At 51.9% G+C, this 22,251-nt stretch overlaps 1 protein-coding gene across 6 annotated transcripts; it reads left to right on the plus strand.

Moving 5' to 3' along the window:
• Positions 1 to 296: 296 nt before the first annotated feature.
• Positions 297 to 21,386, plus strand: DPH7 (diphthamide biosynthesis 7). Of its 6 annotated transcripts, none has more exons than XM_055270173.2 (9): positions 298 to 1,332; positions 2,371 to 2,504; positions 3,811 to 3,898; positions 5,135 to 5,226; positions 5,596 to 5,768; positions 11,576 to 11,645; positions 12,228 to 12,293; positions 12,541 to 12,713; positions 19,421 to 21,386. In XM_055270173.2, the coding sequence occupies exons 1-9, from the start codon at positions 1,009 to 1,011 to the stop codon at positions 19,441 to 19,443; spliced, it is 1,143 nt and encodes a 380-aa protein (XP_055126148.2). In that variant the 5' UTR covers positions 298 to 1,008; the 3' UTR covers positions 19,444 to 21,386. The 6 variants fall into 6 exon arrangements, with proteins under 6 accessions (XP_055126149.2, XP_055126148.2, XP_055126147.2 ...); XM_055270172.2 differs by having other exon boundaries at positions 19,470 to 21,386; XM_055270170.2 differs by having other exon boundaries at positions 304 to 1,332; positions 20,644 to 21,386.
• The last annotated feature ends 865 nt before the right edge of the window (positions 21,387 to 22,251 follow it).

Genomic DNA, 22,251 nt, shown 5'->3' on the forward strand with positions numbered 1-22,251 from the left:
GTTTAGGGCCGGATGCTGTGGCTCACGCTTGTAATCCCAGCACTTTGGGAGGCCAAGGCGGGTGGATCACGAGGTCAAAAGATCGAGACTATCCCTGGCTAACATGGTGAAACCCCGTCTCTACTAAAAATACAAAAAATTAGCTGGGCGTGGTGGTGCGCTCCTGTAGACCAGGCTACTTAGGAGGCTGAGGCAGAAGAATGGCTTAAACCCGGGAGGCAGAGCTTGTAGTGAGCCGATATCGTGCCACCGCACTCCAGCCTGGGTGACAGAGCAACACTCCATCTCGGAAAAAAAAAAAAAAAAAATTAGTAGACACGGGCCGGCCAGGCCACATGTGAGATGGAGTTCGTCCTCAGATCATCTTGCCCAAAGCTCCTAGGTTAGGGGTTTTTTCAAAGGCAGTTTTGGGGGAGGAGGGCGGCGGCCAGGCGACTGGTGCTGATAATCATAGGGGTCGGAGCCGTCCACCTGCTGAGCCGCTTCTGGGGGGCCCTGATGCAGCCACGGGTGTCAGACAAAGACCCTAGAAGGCGGTCTCTGAGGTGCAGCTCCGCCATGGCGGGTTCACAGGAGGCAGGCAGGGCGCGCCCGCGGCCTCGGGGTGCTGGGCTTAGTGGGGCGCGGGCTCCTCATCAACTTTACGAAGGCGTTGATTCCGGGGCAAGGCCTGTCAGGGAAACTGCAGCCTAAATGTTAAGTCAGCGCGGCCCGATGGCCCAGGAGTAACCGGGAGGGCGCCACGGGGTGCGCTAGCGCAGCTCGCTGTTGGGGTTTTTATCACTGATAGAATTTTTGCAAAGGCGGCTTCAAACCTACGGCTCTGTCACTAACTTGCCGTCTCCAAACCTGCTCTGTGGAGGAGCGGACTTCCCGAAGCCTTCGGTCTCTACGGCCCCGCAGGGAGCAGTGCGTCTGGCGCCTGAAGCCCGCCGCGGTCAGCCGGCCGACAGGGGGCGTGGGAGCCTGGCCTCCCAGGGGCGTCCACGGAGGCCAAGGCCCGGCCGGATGTCCCGCCCCGGCGCCCCGGAAGGAGTAGCGAGAGAAGCGGCCCACGCTGACAGTGTCCGTGGGTCTCCGCGCTCGTCCCGCCGGCCCCGGCCTCGCCGCCCCGCGCAGTGCCCAGCCCGGCCCCGCCGACCCGCCTCTACCGCCGGCTCCGCGCTCTCCGAGGGCTGGATGATGGGCTCTTTCGCCCTGCAAACGGTGGACACCGAGCTGACCGCGGACTCGGTGGAGTGGTGCCCGCTGCAAGGCTGCAGGCACCTGCTGGCGTGCGGGACCTACCAGCTGCGGCGGCCAGAAGACCGGCCTGCCGGCCCCCAGAGCAAGGTGCGCCCGCCGCGTTTTCGGGAGGGGAGGGCGGGGCCGGCCACGAGGTTGAGGCCGAAAGGCGCACAGAATCGCCCAGGAGGTGAAGAGGGGGTATTGGCCCTTTGGCCAGGACGTAGGTTAGAAACAGTTTAGAATCCTTTTAAAAAAATTGTTCTCGGCCGGGCGCAGTGGCTCACGCCTCTAATCCCAGCACTTTGGGAGGCCGAGGCGGGCGGATCACGAGGTCAGGAGATCGAGACTATCCTGGCTAACATGGTGAAACCCTGTCTCTACTAAAAAAAATACAAAACAAATAGCCGGGCGTGGTGGCGGCTCCTGTAGTCCCACCCACTCGGGAGACTGAGGCGGGAGAATGGCGTGAACACGGGAGGCAGAGCTTGCAGTGAGCCGAGATCGTACCACTGCATTCCAGCCTGGGCGATAGAGCAAGACTACATCTCAAAAACAAAAAAATTACTTTTTTCTGAGACAAGGTGTTGCTCTGTCACCCAGGCTGGAGTGCAGCCTCGGACTCCAGGGCTCAGGGCATCCTCCTGCCTCAACCCCCTGAGTAGCTGGCACCACAGGCACGCGCCACGGCCCCGGCCAACTCTAGAATCTTGAGAGCAGAACGTCTTCTGTATACAGGTGTGGCCCAAGCTAATGGATGGAATCTACAGTAAGGAGAAAGTGGGAATTATACCTTAACTTCTGTGGGGTACATATTAGGATCCAAATTGGGCACTGGAACAACAGGCCTAAGTCAGGACTGTCCCAGGCAAACTGGGTTCTGTGGTTACCCTAGCCATAGCTGGTCCCTGTTGGCCAGTTTAGAAGGAGCCTTCTCTACTGGGTCCAGGAGTGTTCACCTACTCATTAATCATATGCAGGAAAATACACGCTTCTCCAGCTCAGAAAACCAGAGGTTCTCCTTCCAGGCAGAATTCCACTCCGTTAGTCATGGCAAACCTTTGAGTTCCTTGGATCCCTTTTCCCATCCCTTGGGTTCCTTGGTGTCTTGGGATAATCAGAGAATACTTCTGCATTTTTTTGTAGGGTGGAATGGAAGTTGAGGAGCCTCAGGTCCGTTTAGGCCGTCTCTTCCTGTACAATTTCAATGACAACAACTCTGTTCACCCTCTGGTCGAGGTCCAAAGAAAAGATACTTCTGCAATCCTGGACATGAAATGGTACAACTGTGATAATCCCACTGGGTGTAGAATTTGTCATGAGTAGTGATCAGGGAAGCCTGATGCCTTCAACGAGACAGGCATTGCATCTCAATTTTGGGTTTATTTCTTTGCTGTCCCGCCTACCTTCCACCTGGGGAGTGCTTTACCCGGGGCTTATTTCCTTTGTCATGTTCCAGCTGGGGAAGTGATGGGAGTTTTCTGACTTCATAACCTGGGGCGTCTTTTGTTTGAGAACACAGTTGTAGGCTCTAGCCCACTTTTGGAGCTGAGATTTAAATGCAGTGGTGTGTGGCATAATTGTATTTTGGTCAACAATGGAGCACGTATACCATGGTGGTGCCTTAACGTAATGGAGCTGCTCTATACAGGTGTACCACTTCTTATCCTTTTTATTTTATTTTATTATTTTATTATTTTATTTTTTTTTGAGACAGGGTCTTGTTCCGTTGCCCAGGCTGGAATGCAGTGACGTGATCATAGCTCACTGCAGCCTTGAACTCCTGGGCTCAAGCAATTCTCCGTCTCAGCCTCTTGAGTAGCTGAGACTTCAGGTACACGCCACCACGCCTCTTTTTTTTTTTTTTTTTTTTTTTGAGATGGAGTCTCACTCTGTTGCCCAGGCCGGAGTGCTGTGGCGCGGTCTCGGCTCACTGCAACCTCCGCCTCCTGGGTTCACGCCATTCTCCTGCGTCAGCCTCCCTAAGAGCTGGGTCTACAGGCGCCTGCCACCACACCCGGCTAATTGTTTTTTGTATTTTTAGTAGAGATGGGGTTTCACTGTGTTAGCCAGGATGGTCTTGATCTCCTGACCTCGTGATCCACCCGCCTCAGCCTCCCAAAGTGCTGGGATTACAGGCGTGAGCCACGACGCCTGGCCTTACCACACCTGATTTTTGTTTGTTAGTTTGTAGAAACAAGGTCTTGCTATGTTGCTCAGGCTGGTTTCGAACTCCTTGCCTCAAGTGATCCTCCTGCCTCAGCCTCCCGAAGTGTTGGGGTTACAAGTGTGAGCCACCATGCCCGGCCACCTGTTTTGTTATCCTTTATATTGTATTCTTACTGTATCTTTTCTATGTTTAGATACACAACCACTTAACTTGCCTGCAGTAATATGCTGTAAGGTTTGTGGCATAGGAGCAGTGGGCCATACCATATAGTCAAGGTGTATAGTAGGATGTCCCAGCTGGGTTTGCGTGGACTGCAGCCCCGTTGTTAAGGGAAGCGTGACTGTGGTTACTGGGACGCATGGTGCACGCCTGTGCTCTGGGCACATTGGTGTGCTTACGGCAGGCCCTATCCTCAGGTGCCACATCCCGGTGGCTGGACATGCCCTCTTGGGCTTGGCAGATGCCAGCGGATCCATACAACTGCTCCGCCTGGTGGAATCTGAGGTCAGTGACTTGCACTTGTTCTGTGGGGCAGAAGGGACCTGAATAGAGAGGGTTGGGGAGGAGGCAGTGCTGTTACAGACATATTTCTAGAACGATCTCTCTTCAATGGTGAGCTATATATAAACATTCTAAGAGAACGTGGAGTCTATTTTTAAGTTGTATTGCGTTCTACATCAAACTCCAAGAGGAAGTCACCTCATGTGTCACCAGCAGAAGGGCGGAAGTGACAGGATGTTCACTGACCTGTCAGTGGATCTGAAAGTTCTCTAAGGAGAGCCTGAGCAAGCATTATTAGGTTGATGCTGGGGCCCAGAGTAGCAGTGAGCGTACTGTGTGCAGATGGCATTTCTCACTGATTATTGGAAAAGCATGTGAGTCCTGTGTGAGTTTTTCCGAGTTTCCCACAGTGCTCCGGAGCCATGCATTCGCAAAGTGACTTCATCTGATAGCTGCGGGGGAGGGGAACGGGGATGTCCCTTAGTGGGGTGATGTAAACAGCCTGAGACCACGCCCTCACTCCGATGCAGATGCTGCAGGTGGGGCTGGGCCAACTGAGGGCCTGTGTAGGAAAGGGCCTTGCTTAAGGCAGCTCAGAGCAGTTGCCCTGTCTTAGAAAGGAGGGAAAGAGCAGCCACAGGAAAGCTGTGGGCCCAAGGGAGGAGCGCATGAACCCAGGAAAGGGCTTTGGTACAGCAGCCTGCTGGGAGCCAGGGATGGAGTTAAGTACTGGCCAGGCTGTTTAGGAAATGAAATTTATATAGATCTGCATAAAGAGCTACCACGTTCTCGTGGCTGCTCGCAGCTTCTGGAGTGGAAACCAGAGGAGTTTCCCCATTGTCTCTGTCTCGGGAGGCGAGTGTTCCAGCGGCCCTGGAGGCCTGGGGTGGGAAACCGCGTGTGCCACTGTGGTCTGGAGCCTGCACAGGTGTCTCGACAGCATCTAGGAGCGCAAGGACGGCAAGGGGGTGTGAAAGGGAGGGAGACCGTGCCCCAAGATCAAGCCTGTGGGAAAGTCGTCCTGCAGGTGTGAGGAGTGTGAACTCCAGTGTCCCCAGGTCTTCTTGGGGCCCTGGCAGGGGTTTCAGTGTTAGGTGCAGGTGTGACTCAGTGACTGATGTACTTCATTCGCATAGGGTGTAAATGAGGGAACAATGACTTCCTTGCAGGAGAGGAAAAGTCTTTTGGGGGTTCTGGGGCGGCTACTTCCCTTTGATGGAGTTTCTTCTTCTCCAGTAGAAGAGCCACTTGCTGGAGCCATTGTCCAGCCTTGCCCTAGAGGAGCAGTGTCTGGCTTTGTCCCTAGATTGGTCCACTGGGAAAACTGGAAGGTAAGGGCCAGGCTTGGTCAGGGGCCCTGAGTCTTTCTCTGAGGACCACTTCTACTTTTCAGGCTAGAGAGCTCCAGCCACCTTCAGCGAGCCGCGACAGTGCTCCTCGCCCTGACATCATCACTGCCAGTCCTATTATAAAAAAAAGATCCCCCATTTTAGATACATAGCAATAGTGTTTTTACCTAGAGGAGTCGACACTGGTCTTTGACAAGCTTAGCAGTGGTTGTGATCTTAGCCAGCCAGTCTCTTAAGGGGCGTGTCCACCTCCCAGGGCTGTGGAGTCCCTATCTCAGGACTTGTTTGGGAACCAGAAGAGGCTGATGAATAACATTCGGCCGGGCTTCTTCATGGGTTCCCTGTGTCTAGGGCCAGGGACCAGCCCTTGAAGATCATCAGCAGTGACTCCACAGGGCAGCTCCACCTCCTGATGGTGAATGAGACGGGGCCCAGGCTGCAGAAAGTGGCCTCATGGCAGGCACATCAATTCGAGGCCTGGATTGCTGCTTTCAATTACTGGCATACAGAAATTGTGTATTCAGGTCAGTATTCCTCCACCGGTCACCTCTGATGGAAGGCTTGCTGAGGAAGGGGCGGAGGGAGAGGGGGAGGCCTGTGCTGCAGCTGTGATTCCAGTTGTGTTGGGATCTTGAAGACCTTTTATGGAAAGTGTACTTTTTTTTTTTTTTTTTTGAGACTGAGTCTTGCTCTTTTGCCAGGCTAGAGTGCAGTGGCACGATGTTGGCTCACTGCAACCTCCACCTCCCAGGTTCAAGTGATTCTCCTGCCTCAGCCTCCCAAGTAGCTGGGATTACAGGCACCCGCCACCACACCCAGCTAATTTTTGTGTTTTTAGTAGAGACAGGGTTTCACCATGTTGGTCAGGCTGGTCTCTATCTCCTGACCTCGTGATGCACCCACCTCGGCCTCCCAAAGTGTTGGGATTACAAGCGTGAGCCACTACGCCCGGCCACTATTTTTTTTCTTTTCTGGAGAATGTACTTTCTGGGACAAAGGCTACAGTTGGCGCTCATCACTTAGTTATTCTTTTTTTGAGACAGTCTCACTCGTCGCCCAGGCTAGAATGCAGTGGTGCAGTCTCACTCACTGCAAGCTCTGCCTCCCAGGTTCACGCCATTCTCCTGCCTCAGCCTCCTGAGTAGCTGGGACTACAGGCGCCTGCCACCATGCCCAGCTAATTTTTTGTATTTTTTTTTTAGAGAGACGGGGTTTCACCCTGTTAGCCAGGATGGTCTCGATCTCCTGACCTCGTGATCCTCCCACCTCGGCCTCCCAAAGTGCTGGGATTACAGGTGTGAACCACTGCACCCGGCCCACTTAGCTATTCTTTTTTTTTTTTTTGAGACGGAGTCTTGCTCTGCTGCCTAGGCTGGAGTGCAATGGCGTGATCTCGGCTCACTGCAAGCTCCGCCTCCCAGGTTCACACCATTCTCCTGCCTCAGCCTCCCGAGTAGCTGGGACTACAGGTGCCCGCCACCACGCCTGGCTAATTTTTTGTATTTTTACTAGAGATGGGGTTTCACCATGTTAGCCAGGATGGTCTCGATCTCCTGACCTCGTGATCCGCCCGCCTCGGCCTCCCAAAGTGCTGGGATTACAGGCGTGAGCCACCTTGCCCCACCCACTTATTCTTTAGAGAGCAAAGTGTAGCTTGCCTCAGGCAGTGCAGGATCTTGGGTGGTGTTGGCCAGGGTGTTGGAGGAGCAGGCACCTGTGGGCAGAGCCATCCTGCCTCCCTGATATGCTCGGTGTCAGATCCTTTATGCTTTTACTGGAAGTCCAGTTTCTGTGCTTTTTGCCTGATACCTGTGGATACAATAGTGACTTCGCCATGTTGGATTTCAAGTTTGTCTGCGCCCTTTTTGGATATAGTTTATCTTTCAGAAATAAACGAAGCATGAGAGAAATAAGATTCCTTTCCAGGTCTTGTGAATGGTTTGCATTTGGGGCATGCCGATGTGGGAGTGAGAAATTAACGACTGGTGTTTCCAGGAAGGAGGTAGCTTTGGCTAGCTTCTCTTTCCCAGGTAGAGATAACTCATGGCAGGTGAGAGGGGCTGGTGTCTGAGAAAAGACAGAAGAGGAGCTGCTGAATTTGCAAATAGCCGAAGAAAAGATCTGACCCTTCCCTGCTGCTACCTATCCGGGCCACTGTCTCATCTAGTTTGTTACAGCAGAGCAGCAAGTGATGGCCCTGCCTTCGTTCCTGACTGTTCCAGTCTCCACACAGTAGCCAGAGCAAGTGTTTTAAAAACACACACACTTTATCGCATCTCACTCATTGTTAGAACCCCTCACAGTTCCTGTTTCATTGAGGATAAAATCCAAAATAGTGATGCAATTATCCAAGGCCTGTGGAATCTGGTCCACGCCTGCTTCTCCGGCCTTGTTTTGGCTCCTCTGCTCTCACCTTTTCCTGAAATAGTCCACATTCCTTCAGTCTCAGGGTTTCGTCACAGGATGTTTCCTTCATGGGTGAATTCTGCTTTTCTGACATGCTCAGCTTAAAATCTTGTCCTTAGAAGACTGGCGCAGAGCAGCTGTCCTTCCACCCCAGGCAGGCCTGACCTCCGCCGTGGCTCTCACGCCACCTCTGCTTGTCTGAGTGACGAGCATGTGTGTAAGGCGGTGTTCTGATTTGTGTTGCTCGCTGTCACAGCCTTGAGCTGTCTGAGAGCCATAAAGATCTCATTTCTTGAGGTCTCTCGTTGGATTGGTTCTTCTACCTTGAGCTAATTCAGAGCAAAGGTACCGTAGGGCAATTATTGAATAATTGTGGACTGATTCATTCTTTCAACAAATACTATGTGCCGAGGCCTATTCTAGGTAATTAGAATACTTTAGCAAACTAAACAGACAAAAGTCCTGCTTTCTTTTTAAAGTTTTATTATTTTTATTTATTTATTTATTTTTAGATGGAGTTTCGCTCTTATTGCCCAGGCTGGAGTGCAGTGGTGCAATCTTGGCTCACTGCAACCTCCGCCTCCTGGGTTCAAGTGATTCTCCTGCCTCAGCCTCCTGAGTAGTTGGGATTACAGGCACCTGCCACCATGCCCGGCTAATTTTTGTATTTTTAGTAGAGACAGGGTTTTACCATGTTGCCCAGGCTGGTCTCGAATGCCTAGGCTCAAGCGATCTACCTGCCTCAGCCTCCCAGTGTTGGGATTATAGGCGTGAGCCACTGCACTCAGCCTTCTTAAAAAAATTATTTATTTAGGCCAGGCGCGGTGGCTCACACCTATAATCCCAGCACTTTGGGAGGCCAAGGTGGGCGGATCATGAGGTCAGCAGATCAAGACCATGCTGGCCAACATGGTGAAACCCCATCTCTACTAAAATACAAAAAATTAGCCGGGCATGGTGGTGGGCACCTGTAGTCCCAGCTACTCAGGAGGCTGAGACAGTGGAATTGCTTGAACCCGGGAGGCAGAGGTTGCAGTGAGCCAAGATCACGCCACTGCACTCCAGCCTGGCGACAGAGCAAGAGTCCGTCTCAAAAAAAAAAAAATTATTTATATAAATATAGTTTGGGGATGGGGTGGGTGGTTCACGTCTTGCTGTGTCACCCGGGCTGGAGTGCAATGTCGTGATCACAGGTCACTGCAGCCTTAACCTCCCAGGGTCAAGCGATCCTCCTGCCTCAGCCTTCTGAGTAGCTGGGACTACAGGTGTGAGTTACCACACCTGGCTGATTTTCACATAAAAGTCCCTGCTTTCACCCAGCTTACATTCTGTGGCAGGGAGACAGACAGTAAACACAAAGCATAATATGTAATAGGGAAGGAGACTGCATGGTGTGTCAGGGGAGACGAGTGCTTTGGAAAGAAGGTAGAAAGAGATGAGGGGACCAAGGGTGCTGGGAGCAGGTGCAGATTATGCTGTTGGAGAGCATGGTCAGGGTGGGCAGTGGTCCTAAGGCAGGAGTGGCCCTGCTATGGCAGAAGAGTAGCCAGCATGGTTAGGATGACCTGAGGGAGTAGTGGAATAGAAGAGGGTGAAATCAGAGGTAATGGGCCAGGGTACAGGGCCGTGCAGGCTCCAGGAAGGACTTTGTTTCCTACTCAGAATGAAATGGGAGCTGTTGCAGGATGTCGAGCAGAGGAATGACAGATTCTGACTTGCATTTTAAAATTTGCAACGACCTCTTTGGTGAATGTGAGTCTAGACCGAAGAGGGAGGGGCACAGCCTGGAGACTTGACATTGGGCAGGTGATGAGACAGCCCAGAGCAGGTTTGGAGTAGTGGAGGTGAGGACCAGTGGTTGGGTTCTGGATAGAAGTGAAGGTAGATCCAGTCAGATTTCCTGATGGAGTGGATGTGTGGGGCATGAGAGAGTGGAGAGACCCATGCATAAAGAAGCCATTGCCTGCTGTATACAAATTTGCCACAGAATGGCAGCTCATACTTGAGGCTCATCTGCAGGCTTCGTGCCTAGGTCAGCTGATTCCGCTGGTTCATTTAACTGTAGGTCATGTTCACCGTGTATCCATAGTGTCTATTATGAGGGTCCATAGTGTGTGTTCAGCAAGTACCTATTTGATGGGTGGTGGGTGGGTGGGTGGATGGATGGATGGTGGGTGGGAGGGCGTGTAGGTGGATGGATGGATGGATGGTGGGTGGATGAGTGAATGGGTGGGTGTGTGGTGGATGGATGGTGGATTTTTGGATGGTGGTGGTGGTGGGGTGGTTAGATGGTGAGTGACTGGATAGATGGATGGTGGATTGTTGGATGGATGGATGGATGGATGGTGGGTGAGTGGCCGGCTGGATGGATGGTGAGTGGATGGATGGATTTTTGGATGGTGGGTGGTGGGTGGTGGATGGTGGATGGTGGATGGATGGTGGATTGTTGGATAGATGGTGGGTGGATGGATGGAAGGTAGTGGGTGGGTGGGGGCGTGGGTGGACGGATGGCGGAATTTTGGATGGGGTAGGGTGGGGGGGTGGATAGATGGTGAGATAGATGGAAGGTGGGTGGGTAGTGGGAGCTAGATGATGCGGGAGTGGGTGATGTGGTCAGGCCTAGACATTTTCCTTCCGCTTTTCTTCACTCTCCCTGTGGGCCCTGCTCTTGAGCTTCCCTTCCTTCAGGTGCCACCATTCACCCCGTGTCTGTGTTGCTTTTCTTGGAAGATTGGTTGTGGTTCAGTGCACCAAATCCTCTGTTCTCCCATCCTTTTAGTTCCCCTAAACAAGTGCTTTAAGATGACAGAGGGCACCTTCCTTTCAGGTGCGTGGTGTAGAGTCCTCGTGCTTGCTGCCTCCTGTGTGCAGTTTCTGTTCAAGGCTCTGATCTGGCAACTCTTGTTCTTAGAAGCCAGGGCTTTATTCACTGGAGCCCTTAGCAAAGGCAATTTAGCCCCTAAGACCTAGTAACGGCCCCTGTGAACAATGGTCGCTTGCACCTGATGGCCTTCAGGGCCCTTTCAGTTTCCCTTTCCTCCCTTCTGTTCCTGCAGGCTTCCTTCTGTTGCGTCCGTCTTTCCCCTCCTGCTTCCATTCTGTAGAGAGTCAAGGCACAGCGATGACATTCCTGGGGGTTGTTTCTGGGATCTCCTGTTGAGGTTGCAACCTAAGACTCCCCCAGCAAAGTCACCAGGGGAACTTCCTCACAGACAAAGTCACCCAGGCCACTTCCTCACAGACAGAGTCACCCAGGGGAACTTCCTCACAGCAGAGTCACCTAGGGGAGCTTCCTCACAGACAGAGTCACCCAGGGAACTTCCTCACAGACAGAGTCACCCAGGGGAACTTCCTCACAGACAGTCACCCAGGGGAACTTCCTCATAGACAGTCACCCAGGGGAGCTTCCTCACAGACAGAGTCACCCAGGGGAACTTCCTCACAGACAGAGTCACCCAGGGGAGCTTCCTCACAGACAGAGTCACCCAGGGGAGCTTCCTCACAGACAGTCACCCAGGGGAGCTTCCTCACAGACAGAGTCACCCAGGGGAGCTTCCTCACAGACAGTCACCCAGGGGAGCTTCCTCACAGACAGTCACCCAGGGGAGCTTCCTCACAGACAGAGTCACCCAGGGGAGCTTCCTCACAGACAGTCACCCAGGGGAGCTTCCTCACAGACAGAGTCACCCAGGGGAGCTTCCTCACAGACAGTCACCCAGGGGAGCTTCCTCACAGACAGTCACCCAGGGGAGCTTCCTCACAGACAGAGTCACCCAGGGGAACTTCCTCACAGACAGAGTCACCCAGGGGAGCTTCCTCACAGACAGAGTCACCCAGGGGAGCTTCCTCACAGACATCAATGGCCTCGCTGAGAACAATCATTTCCTGTCAGTGGTGGTGTTGATGCTTCTCTGTCTCCACACAGGGGGCGACGATGGCCTTCTGAGGGGCTGGGACACCAGGGTACCCGGCAAATTTCTCTTCACCAGCAAAAGGTAACTGCCCAAGGGCCAGCACTCGGTGCCCACACCAGCCCTCCCATTCCCTGGGTCACCAGCCCTCCCATTCCCTGGGTCACCAGCCCTCCCATTCCCTGGGTCACCAGCCCTCCCATTCCCTGGGTCACCATTCCTCCCGTTCCCTGGGTCACCATTCCTCCCGTTCCCTGGGTCACCATTCCTCCCGTTCCCTGGGTCACCATTCCTCCCGTTTCCTGGGTCACCATTCCTCCCGTTTCCTGGGTCACCATTCCTCCCGTTTCCTGGGTCACCATTCCTCCCGTTTCCTGGGTCACCATTCCTCCCGTTTCCTGGGTCACCATTCCTCCCGTTTCCTGGGTCACCATTCCTCCCGTTCCCTGGGTCACCATTCCTCCCGTTCCCTGGGTCACCATTCCTCCCGTTCCCTGGGTCACCATTCCTCCCGTTTCCTGGGTCACCATTCCTCCCGTTTCCTGGGTCACCAGCCCTCCTGTTTCCTGGGTCACCAGCCCTCCTGTTTCCTGGGTCACCAGCCCTCCCGTTCCCTGGGTGGGTCCGTGTGCTGGGCACTGGTTCAGACGCCGCCTTTGCTTGCAGACACACCATGGGTGTGTGCAGCATCCAGAGCAGCCCCCATCGGGAGCACATCCTGGCCACAGGAAGGTGAGTCCCTGGGAGGCTCCCGGGCCCTTCATCCCTCTTTTGCTGCCTTTCCTCCTGGCACCATTGCAGCGTTTCACCTGCCAGTTGCTTCGCCGGAGTGTAGGTATATGGGTTTGGGAAAGGGGACTTTGTCCTCGAGGGATGCATGGGACAGGTCTCTGGGAGATGTTCTGTGCCCCCCAGGGGCCTTGTGGAACAGGTGAGCCTGGGCTTTCCTTGCATGCCTCCCGTGGTTGGTCGGTTTCAGCTACGATGAGCACATCCTACTGTGGGACACACGAAACATGAAGCAGCCGTTGGCAGACACGCCCGTGCAGGGTGGGGTATGGAGAATCAAGTGGCACCCTTTCCACCACCACCTGCTCCTGGCTGCCTGCATGCACAGTGGCTTTAAGATCCTCAACTGCCAAAAGGCAATGGGTGAGTGGGGACCCGTGGCTGCTGGGCCTCAGGGTGGGGCATCAGTTCCCTGCCCCCTCGCTCTGCTGGGCTCTTCCCTCAGCTTTTACACACTCCCAGCGTCGCGCCCTAGACTTGGTCGTGATCCATAACCGTCCCAGCTCCAGAATCTCTGCTTTCTAACCACAGTTTTCACTGGTTTCGCAGCTCTGTCATTCCAGTGCTTCCTGCATTTCAGCAGACCTCTGACCCCACTGGGACCTCTAGTCTGGAGGCTTGGCCACCCATCACTCCCATACCCATCCTTGTCTGCTCTCCCATGCTCCTCCTGCCTGTGGTCAGCTGGGACTCTGTGGTCTGCTGCCCCCTGTGAGCTCACACTCCATTCCCTTCATCCCTTTCTCACACTGTGGGCAGAACCCAGTGTTGTTTTGTTGGGAACATGCACCTCTGCTAGCTGAGCCGGAGAACGTGGCTGGAATCAGCTGTCCGCATTGTGTTCCAGGGGGTCCCTGGGATTCCTGGTGATCTGTAACATTTCTCTAGGCAGTAACCCCCACCGTCAGGACTGGTTCACGTTTTCTTCTCTGCTCAAACCTCCAGGACCTCCTCTTCCCTCCTGACTCGCAGCTCATGATCTCTCCTCTTTCGCCTCTTCTCTCTCCCGTCACTCCAAAAATAAGGAATCACAAAACCGCCTCATCTTCCCACCATTAAGCCCACCAGCCTCTCGGGCCACCCACATGCTCTCTGCCCTCTGCAGCGGTGGGTGACCCACACCTTTTCCCAAGGCCAGTTTCTTCTCCGCACTGGATTGTACTCAAGGACTTGATTGACTTGATTTCCGCATGGTATTCCTCTTTTTTTTTGAGACAGAGTTTTGCTCTGTTGCCCAGGCTGGAGTGCAGTGGCACGATTTCGGCTCACCACAACCTTCGCCTCCTGGGTTCAAGCGATTCTCCTGCCTCGGCCTCCCAAGTAGCTGGGATTACAGGCACCTGCCACCATGCCCAGATAATTTTTATATTTTTAGAAGAGATGGGGGGGTTCACCATGTTGGTCAGGCTGGTCTGGAACTCCTGACCTTGTGATCTGCCTGCCTTGGCCTCCCAAAGTGTTAGGATTACAGGCGTGAGCCTCCGTGCCTGGCCTGTATTACTCTGTTTTTTGCATCTTTAGTTTCTCCATCTCTGGTGTATTGTTTCTGTTACTTCTGTGAATGTGCTTCGTATTTCTCATCGTTTTTTGTTTTGCTTTGTTTCGTTTTGTTTTGTTTTGAGATGGGGCCTTGCTCTGTCACCCAGGCTGGAGTGTGGTGGTACAATTGTAGCTCACTGCAGCCTCAACCTCCTGGGGCTCAAACCATCCTCCCACCTCAGCCTCCTGAGTAGCTGGGACCCCCATGCCAAGCCATAATATTTCTTGTATTAAAACAATTTTGAAATTTTTTTTTTTTTTTTTTTTGAGGTGGAGTCTTGCTCTGTCACCCAGAATGGCATACAGTGGTATGATCTCGGCTCACTGCAACCTCTGCTTCCTGGCTTCAAGCAGTTCTCCTGCCTCAGCCTCCAGAGTAGCTGGGATCACAGACTTCTGCCACCACGCCCGGCTGATTTTTGTATTTTTAGTAGAGACGGCGTTTCACCACGTTGGCCAGGCTGGTCTTGAACTCCTGACCTCAGGTGATCTGCCCGCCTTGGCCTCCCAAAGTACAGGCATGAGCCACCGTGCCCGGCCCCTGGGCTCAAACCATCCTTCCACCTCAGCCTCCCGAGTAGCTGGGACCACCATGCCCAGCCATAATATTTCTCGTCTTAAAACAATTTGAGGTCTTTTTTCTTTATTAATGGTGATACATTTTCCTCTGAGCACTGCTTTTGCTGCAACCCATACATTTTGGTATGTTGTATTTTTATTTTCATTCATCTCAAGGTACTTTCCAATTTCCCATGTGGTTTTTTTCTTCGACCATTGGTTATTTATGAGTGTGTTGTCTAATTTACATGTTTTTAAGTGCCCACATTTCTTTCTGTTACCGATTTCTAATGTTATTCCATTGTGCATTCCTGTTGAATGTACTGAGATTTGTTTTGTGGCCTAGAGTGTGGTCTCTCCTGGGGAGTGCCCCTGTGCACTTGGGGATGTGTGTTCTGCTGCCGTTGGCTGGAGTGCCCTATAGGTGCCTGTGAGGTCTCAGCTTTATAATGTTCAGATCTTCTGGTTCCTTACTGAATCTCTTGTGTAGGCAATATTGAAAGTGGTCTATTGGCTGGGCACGGTGGCTAACGCCTGTAATCCCAGCACTTTGGGAGGCCAAGGTGGGCAGATCACAAGGTCAGGAGATCGAGACCATCCTGGCTAACATGGTGAAACCCCGTCTCTACTAAAAATACAAAAAATTAGCCAAGCGTGGTGGTGGGCGCCTGTAGTCTCAGCTACTTGGGAGGCTGAGGCAGGAGAATGGTGTGAACCTGGGAGGCGGAGCTTGCAGTGAGCCGAGATCACGCCACTGCACTCCAGCCTGGGTGACACAGCAAGACTCCATCTCAAAAAAAAAAAAAAATACAAAAAATTAGCCGGGTGTGATGATGGGCACCTGTAGTCCCAGCTACTCGAGAGGCTAAGGTAGGAGAATGGCGTGAACCCAGGAGGTGGAGGTTGCAGTGAGCCAAGATCATGCCACTGCATGCCAGCCTGCATGACAGAGCAAGACTCCATCTCAAAAAAAAAAAAAGAATGTGGGCTATTGTTACCTCCAACTCTAACTGTAGAATTATATATTTCCAGCCTCGTTTCCATCAGTTTTTACTTCACGTATTTTGGGGATCTCTTTTATATATGTTTATAATTCTGGTATCTTCCAGATATGCTGACCCTTTTATCAATATAAAGTGTCTTTAAATCTAGTAACATTTTTTGTTTTAAAGTCAGTTTTGTCTGGCATTGGTAAAGTCACTTCAGTGTGGCATGATGCATCGTTTTTATTCTCTTTCAGTTCACACCTGAGTCTGAGGCGAGTCTTTGGTATGGGGTCGTGCTTTTTTTTTTTTTTTTTCTTGAGATGGAGTCTCGCTCTGTCACCCAGGCTGGAATGCAGTGGAGCTATCTCGGCTCACTGCAACCTCCACCTTCTGAGTTCACGCCATTCTCCTGCCTCAGCCTCCCGAGTAGCTGGGAATACAGGTACCCGCCACCACACCTGGCTAATTTTTGTATTTTTAGTGGAGACGAGGTTTCACCATGTTGGCCAGGGGTCGTGCATTTTTGCCAGGAAACCTGTGAAAGTGGTGCTGTGCCCTCCTTAGTTCCTCACATCAAGGGCCTGTGATACCACATTGTTCCATTTTTGTGAAATTTGGTCACTTTGTTAAGGTGGTGTTTGCCCCGATCCCTTCACTGAAGAGATACTATTTTCCTCTTTGTAATTAGTCAGTAATCTGTGGTGAGAATCTTTGAACCTGTGTCAATAACTCCCTTATCAGACTTTTACCCAATTCAGAGACAATTGGTGCTTGAATAAATTATGGTAATGGCAAAATGGTGATTTCTTTTTTTTTGAGACAGAGTCTTGCTCTGTTGCCCAGGCTGGAGTGCAGTGGCGCAATCTCAGCTCACTGCAACCTCCGCCTCCCGGGTTCAAGCGATTCTCCTGCCTCAGCCTCTTGAGTAGCTGGGACTACAGGTGCCCACCACCACGCCCGGCTAATTTTTTTTTTTTTTTTTTTTTTTGAGACGGAGTCTCACTCTGTCGCCCAGGCTGGAGTGCAGTGGCAGGATCTCGGCTCACTACAAGCTCCGCCTCCCAGGTTCACGCCATTCTCCTGCCTCAGCCTCCCAAGTAGCTGGGACTACAGGCGCCCGCCACCACACCTGGCTAATTTTTTTTTTGTATTTTTAGTAGAGACAACGGTTTCACCATGTTAGCCAGGATAGTCCCGATCTCCTGACCTCGTGATCCTCCTGCCTCGGCCTCCCAAAGTGCTGGGATTACAGGCGTGAGCCACTGCACCTGGCCAATTTTTTGTATTTTTATTAGAAACAGGGTTTTGCCGTGTTAGCCAGGATGGTTTTCATCTCCCGACCTTGTGATCTGCCTGCCTCGGCCTCCCAAAGTGCTGGGATTACAGGTATGAGCCACCGTGCCTGGCCATCTCTTCCCATTCTTAATGGCATTTTTTTCTACTCAGAACACAGCATTAACATATTATTTTTCTGTCCTTGCGTCACCTGTTTTTTCCTAAGTCTCAGCTCACAATTGACTGTTGTGCTCCCATCCATCCTGGTGACAGCCGTTCCCAGCCACCGCCTGTTTGGATAGAGCTTGCCTCCTGATAGAGGCTTAGGAGATGCCCTTGGTGGTGTTTCCTAGACTTCTGAATGCTTGATACTTTTCTCTGTAGCCTTGATAATTGAAGGAGAACTTGCCCATTAATCCCTTGACTTGCATCTCCTTTGCTTGAGTTTCTTAAACGCACTCCAGCACTGTCTGTTGGGCACACACTGGGTCTCCTGCCTTTTAACTGCTTTTGTAAAAATTGTGATAAAATTTATATAACATAAAATGCATCATTTTAGCCACTTTAAGTGTGCAATTTAGTGGTATTAAAGACATTCAAGGCCAGGCACAGTGGCTCATGCCTGTAATCCCAGCACTTTGGGAGGCTGAGGCGGGTGGATCACCTGAGGTCAGGCGCCTGTAGTCCCAGCTACTTGGGAAGCTGAGTCAGGAGAATCGCTTGAACCCGGGAGGCGGAGGTTGCAGTGAGCCGAGATCACACCACTGCACTCCAGCCTGGCGACAGAGTGACACTCCGTCTCAAAAAAAAAAAAAAGACATTCAAAATACTGTGCAGTCATCACTGCTGCTTACTTTCAAAACTTTTCCATCACCCCAAACATCCCTCCCCCAGCCTCTGTAACCTCCGTTTACTCTGTCTATGGGGATTTGCCTTTTCTAGATATTTCATGGAAGTAGAATCGTGTGTCTTTTTATATCTGGCTTCTTTACATAGCTTAACGTTGTCAAGGTTCACCCGTGTTGGAGCATGTGTCAGAATTCTCTTTTTAAGAAGGTAATGATGGACCATATTTTGTCTGTTCATCCTCTGATGGACATTTGGGTTGTTTTCACCTTTTGGCTATGGTGGGTTTTTAGTTAGTTTTTTTTTTTTTAAAGAGAGGGTCTTGTGTCCTGTCACCCAGGCTGGAGCGCAGTGGTGGAGTCAGAGCTCACTGCAGCCTGGACCACCTGGACAGAAGCAATCCTCCTGCCTCAACTCAGTCCTCAGTGTTGGGATTACAGGCTTGAGCCACTACATCTGGCCTTTAATTCTTAAAGTTGAAGAGGTGAACTAAGATAGGTCTGAGAGTTCAACATTCCAGGTCAGTTTTGTCAGGTCTGTATAGGCCTTTTTTCTTTCTTTTCTTTCTTTCTTTTTTTTTTTTTTTTTGAGACGGAGTCTTGCTCTGTCGCCCAGGCTGGAATACAATGGCACAATCTCAGCTCACTGCAACCCCACCTTCCAGGTTCAAGCAACTCTCCTGCCGCAGCCTCTGGAGTAGCTGGGATTACAGGTGTGTGCCACCATGCCTGGCTAATTTTTGTATTTTTTAGTAGAGACGAGGTTTCACCATGTTGGTCAGGCTGTGTTTGAACTCCTGACCTCAGGTGATCCACCTGCCTCGGCCTCCCAAAGTGTTAGGATTACAGGCATGAGGCACTGTGCCCGGCTGGCCTTTTTCATAACTTTATGTGTTTTTTTGAGACAGAGTCTCGCTCTGTCGCCCAGGCTGGAGTGCCGTGGGGTGATCTCAGCTTACTGCAACCTCCACCTCACAGGTTCAGGGGATTCTCCTGCCTCAGGCTCCTGTGTAGCTGGGACCATAGCTGTGCGCCATCACGCCTGGCTAATTTTTGTGCTTTTAGTAGAGACGGGGTTTCACCATGTTTCCCAGGCTGCTCTCAAACTCCTGCCCTCATGTGATCCACCTGCCTCGGCCTCCCAAAGTGCTGGAATTACAGGCATGAGCCACTGCACCCAGCCTATATCTTTAATTTAAACAATTTTTTTTTTTTTTTTTTTTTGGAGACAGAGTCTTGCTCTTTTACCCAGGCTGGAGTGCAGTGGCACGATCTTGGCTCATGCAACCTCCACCTCCCAGGTTCAAGCAATTCTCCTGCCTCAGCCTCCCGAGTAGCTGGTACTACAGGCGCATGCCACCACACCCAGCTAGTTTTTGTATTTTCAGTAGACACGGGGTTTCACCGTGTTGACCAGGATGGTCTCAATCTCTTGACCTCATGTGATCCGCCCACCTTGGCTTCCCAAAGTGCTGGGATTACAGGTGTGAGCCACCTTGCCCGGCCTAATTTTAAAACAATTTGTATTGTCTGGGTGCAGTGGCTGACACTCGCAGTCACAGCACTCTGGGAGGGGCGGGCGGATTGCTTCAGCCGGGAGTTCAAGACTAGCCTGGACAATATAGTGGGACTCCCTGGCCACAAAAGATAGAAAAAACTAGGGGGCATGATGGTCGCAGCTACTCAGGAGGTGAGGCAGGAAGACAGAGCCCAGCTCAGTGCACTCCAGCCTATGTGAAATAGTGAGATCCTGTCTTGAAAATATAAAGAGGGAGGAAAGGTTGGCCCGTGGCTAATCAGAAAGGGCCTCCCATTCTTGGGGTCGCAACAGTGTCTTCCGTCCACTCATTCGCTGTCTTTTTCCCAGGCTGTGGCTCTCTGAGGGCCTAGACTCTGCCTTGTTACCTTTTCCTAAGCTATAGAAGAGGTCCTGCTGGCCCGAGTGGGCGTGTTGAGCAATTGCCAGATGAAAGACTAGCGGAGGTCCTGCCTGCCCTGTGACACTACCTCCCAGGGGACAGTAATGGCCTCCCCAGGGGCTTCCTCCCAAGGGTCGCCCCACACATGGTGCTCGAGGGCCCCTGTGGCTGTCTCTGAACGTTCAGCATCTCACTCTTCCTCGGAGCCACCTCTGCCCAGTTGAAGCCCTGGCGCAGTGTTGGGCCTCCCCGGCCCGGGCCCATACAACCTCAGCACGTTTTGTAATCCAGCGCCGTCCTGTTCTGCCCTCAGCCCTTCTTCATCAGCACTCATTCTGGTTCTGATTCCGGTCACTGCTGGCATCAATCCCTGTACTTCAGAGGTAGCGATGGCAGCCCTTTCAGAGCCTGAGTGGCCACCCAGCCTTGCAGCCCCTGGCTCACGTTCCAGTTGCTCTCCGACACTTCCCCTGCCAGCCCTGGCCTTGCCTCCTAGACTCCAGACCGCCTCGGGTTTGGCCACACCTCCCTCTGTCGCTGTGATGTCTGTTGCTGTGCGCTCTGGGAGGCAGTTGTGGCCTCTTTCCAGTTGCCGTAGCAACTTCTGTAAAGAAACTCCTCACTTAACCTTGTCAGTGGCTCCTTTCCAAGCCAAAATCCAGACTGAAACAGGGTGTGCCGAACCCTGCATGCTTGGGACCCTCTAGCCCACTGTCACTCACTGACAGTGCCATGGCTGCCTGTTTAAGGCTCCCCATGCGAGCCTTGGACTTTCTCACCTCTGCTGTACACATGCTGCCTGTTCCTCAGACATCCCCTTCCTTCCCAGCTGGCTAAAACTCCTTTGTTCTTTGGTTTTAAGTGTTAACTGAGGTCTTTCCCCCTCTCTGGCTTTTGCCGTATTCTTCACCATCAAGTGTGGTTCTGTAGCCCCGCCTTACGCTTCTCTTGGAGGCACACAGGTGTGTGCACTGCAAAATGATGGTCTGTTTCTTCTCCAACATCTGCCCAGGTCTTGCTGGTTCTTTTGCATGACACAACGGCTCCTCAGGAAACACTTGCTGACCTGTGAGGGGCTGTTCTTGGTGGAGTCTCCCTGTCAGGCGTGACAGGCTGGGGAGAGGCTCTGGGTGATGTTGTGTTTCCTGGCTTCTCCCATCTCTCACTCCAGAGGAGAAGCAGGAGGCGACGGTACTGACATCCCACACATTGCCCGACTCGCTGGTGTATGGAGCCGACTGGTCCTGGCTGCTCTTCTGTTCTCTGCAGCGGGCCCCCTCGTGGTCCTTTCCTAGCAACCTGGGAACCAAGACAGCAGACCTGAAGGGTGCAAGCGAGTTGCCAACACCCTGTCATGAATGCATAGAGGATGACGATGGGGAGGGCCATGCCACACCCCAGAGTGGAATGAAGCCACTCACAGAGGGCATGAGGAAGAACGGCACCTGGCTGCAGGCTACAGCAGCCACCACACATGACTGTGGCGTGAACCCAGAAGAAGCAGACTCAGCCCTCAGCCTTCTGGCCACCTGCTCCTTCTATGACCATGCGCTCCACCTGTGGGAGTGGGAGGGGAACTGAGCTTGAAATCATGAAGCCCCTTCCCACAAGGAAACCAGGAGGGAGACTGTGAGTGAATGTCCGGGACCACCTCATCAGAGATGCTTACTGCAGCCCTGCAGGTGCCTGTGCACTGATGGAATCCAGCGTAGTCAGAAAAGCTGTTGACTTCTCTTCAATCATCTTCCCTGCTGGGCCCCTGACAGTGGACTGGGTGATTCTGTCTGGCAGAGAGTGGGGAAAAGACTCGGTTTCCAGCTTGCAGATTTGTTAAGTTTCTCAGGCAGATTTTGACTTTCAGCCTTTCATACTTGTTTAAGCAACTGTTTATATTAAATGAAGTTTTTTGAAAAACACGAGTTTATAACATGTTTAAAATGAACATTTGATGCCTCATCATGGCACCAGAAATGCTTGTATAGATTGAGCACAGCCAGTCCAAAAATCCAAAATCCCAAAACTTTTGGAAAATCCCACAGCTGAACTCATGTGACGGGTTGCATATATTATTAAAAATACTGAGCACAGGCACAGTGGCCTGTAATCCCAGCACTTTAGGAGGGGCTGAGGCAGGAGGATTGCTTAAGGCCTGGAGTTCGAGACCAGCCTGGGCAACATAGCAAAACCCAGTCTCTATAAAAAGTAAAAAAAAAATTAGCCAGGTGTGGTGCATGTGCCTATGGTCCCAGCCACTTGGGAGGCTGAGGCAGGAGGATTGTTGAGCCCACGAGGTCGAGGCTGCAGTGAGCCAGGGGCAACAGAGTAAGACTCTTATCTCTAAAAATTAAATAATAAAAATATTGTATAAACAATAATTGATGACAGCCAGTTACAGATTTGTTCCTTCTCTCAGCTTCATTTGACTAGCCTAAATAACATATATATTGTATAAAACTACTGTCAGGCTATGCGCATAAGGTGTACATGAAACAAAATTGAATTTCATGTTTAGACTTGTATCTCATCTCATCCCCAAGATGTCTCATTATGTACATGCAAATATTCCAAAATCTGAAAAAATCTGAAATCTAAAACATTTCTGGTTCCAAGCTTCCCCCCCACCCAAGACGGAGTTTCGCTTTTGCTGCCCAGGCTGGGGTGCAATGGCACAATCTCAACTCACTGCAACCTCCGCCTCCTGAGTTCAAGCGATCTCCTGCCTCAGCCTCCCGAGTAGCTGGCATCCACCAGCACGCCCGGCTAATTTTGTATTTTTAGT

This window comes from Symphalangus syndactylus, chromosome 3 (assembly GCF_028878055.3).
Source record: "Symphalangus syndactylus isolate Jambi chromosome 3, NHGRI_mSymSyn1-v2.1_pri, whole genome shotgun sequence".
NCBI lineage: Eukaryota > Metazoa > Chordata > Mammalia > Primates > Hylobatidae > Symphalangus > Symphalangus syndactylus.

Bases quoted from the DNA above. Each gene is read 5' to 3' on its own strand.
- DPH7 (XM_055270170.2), top strand. From the start codon at position 1,009: ATGTCCCGCCCCGGCGCCCCGGAAGGAGTAGCGAGAGAAGCGGCCCAC. The intron at 5,769-11,575 runs GTCAGTATTCCT...GTCTCCACACAG, and splicing joins TACAGAAATTGTGTATTCAG to GGGGCGACGATGGCCTTCTG. The intron at 11,646-12,227 runs GTAACTGCCCAA...CTTTGCTTGCAG, and splicing joins TTTCTCTTCACCAGCAAAAG to ACACACCATGGGTGTGTGCA.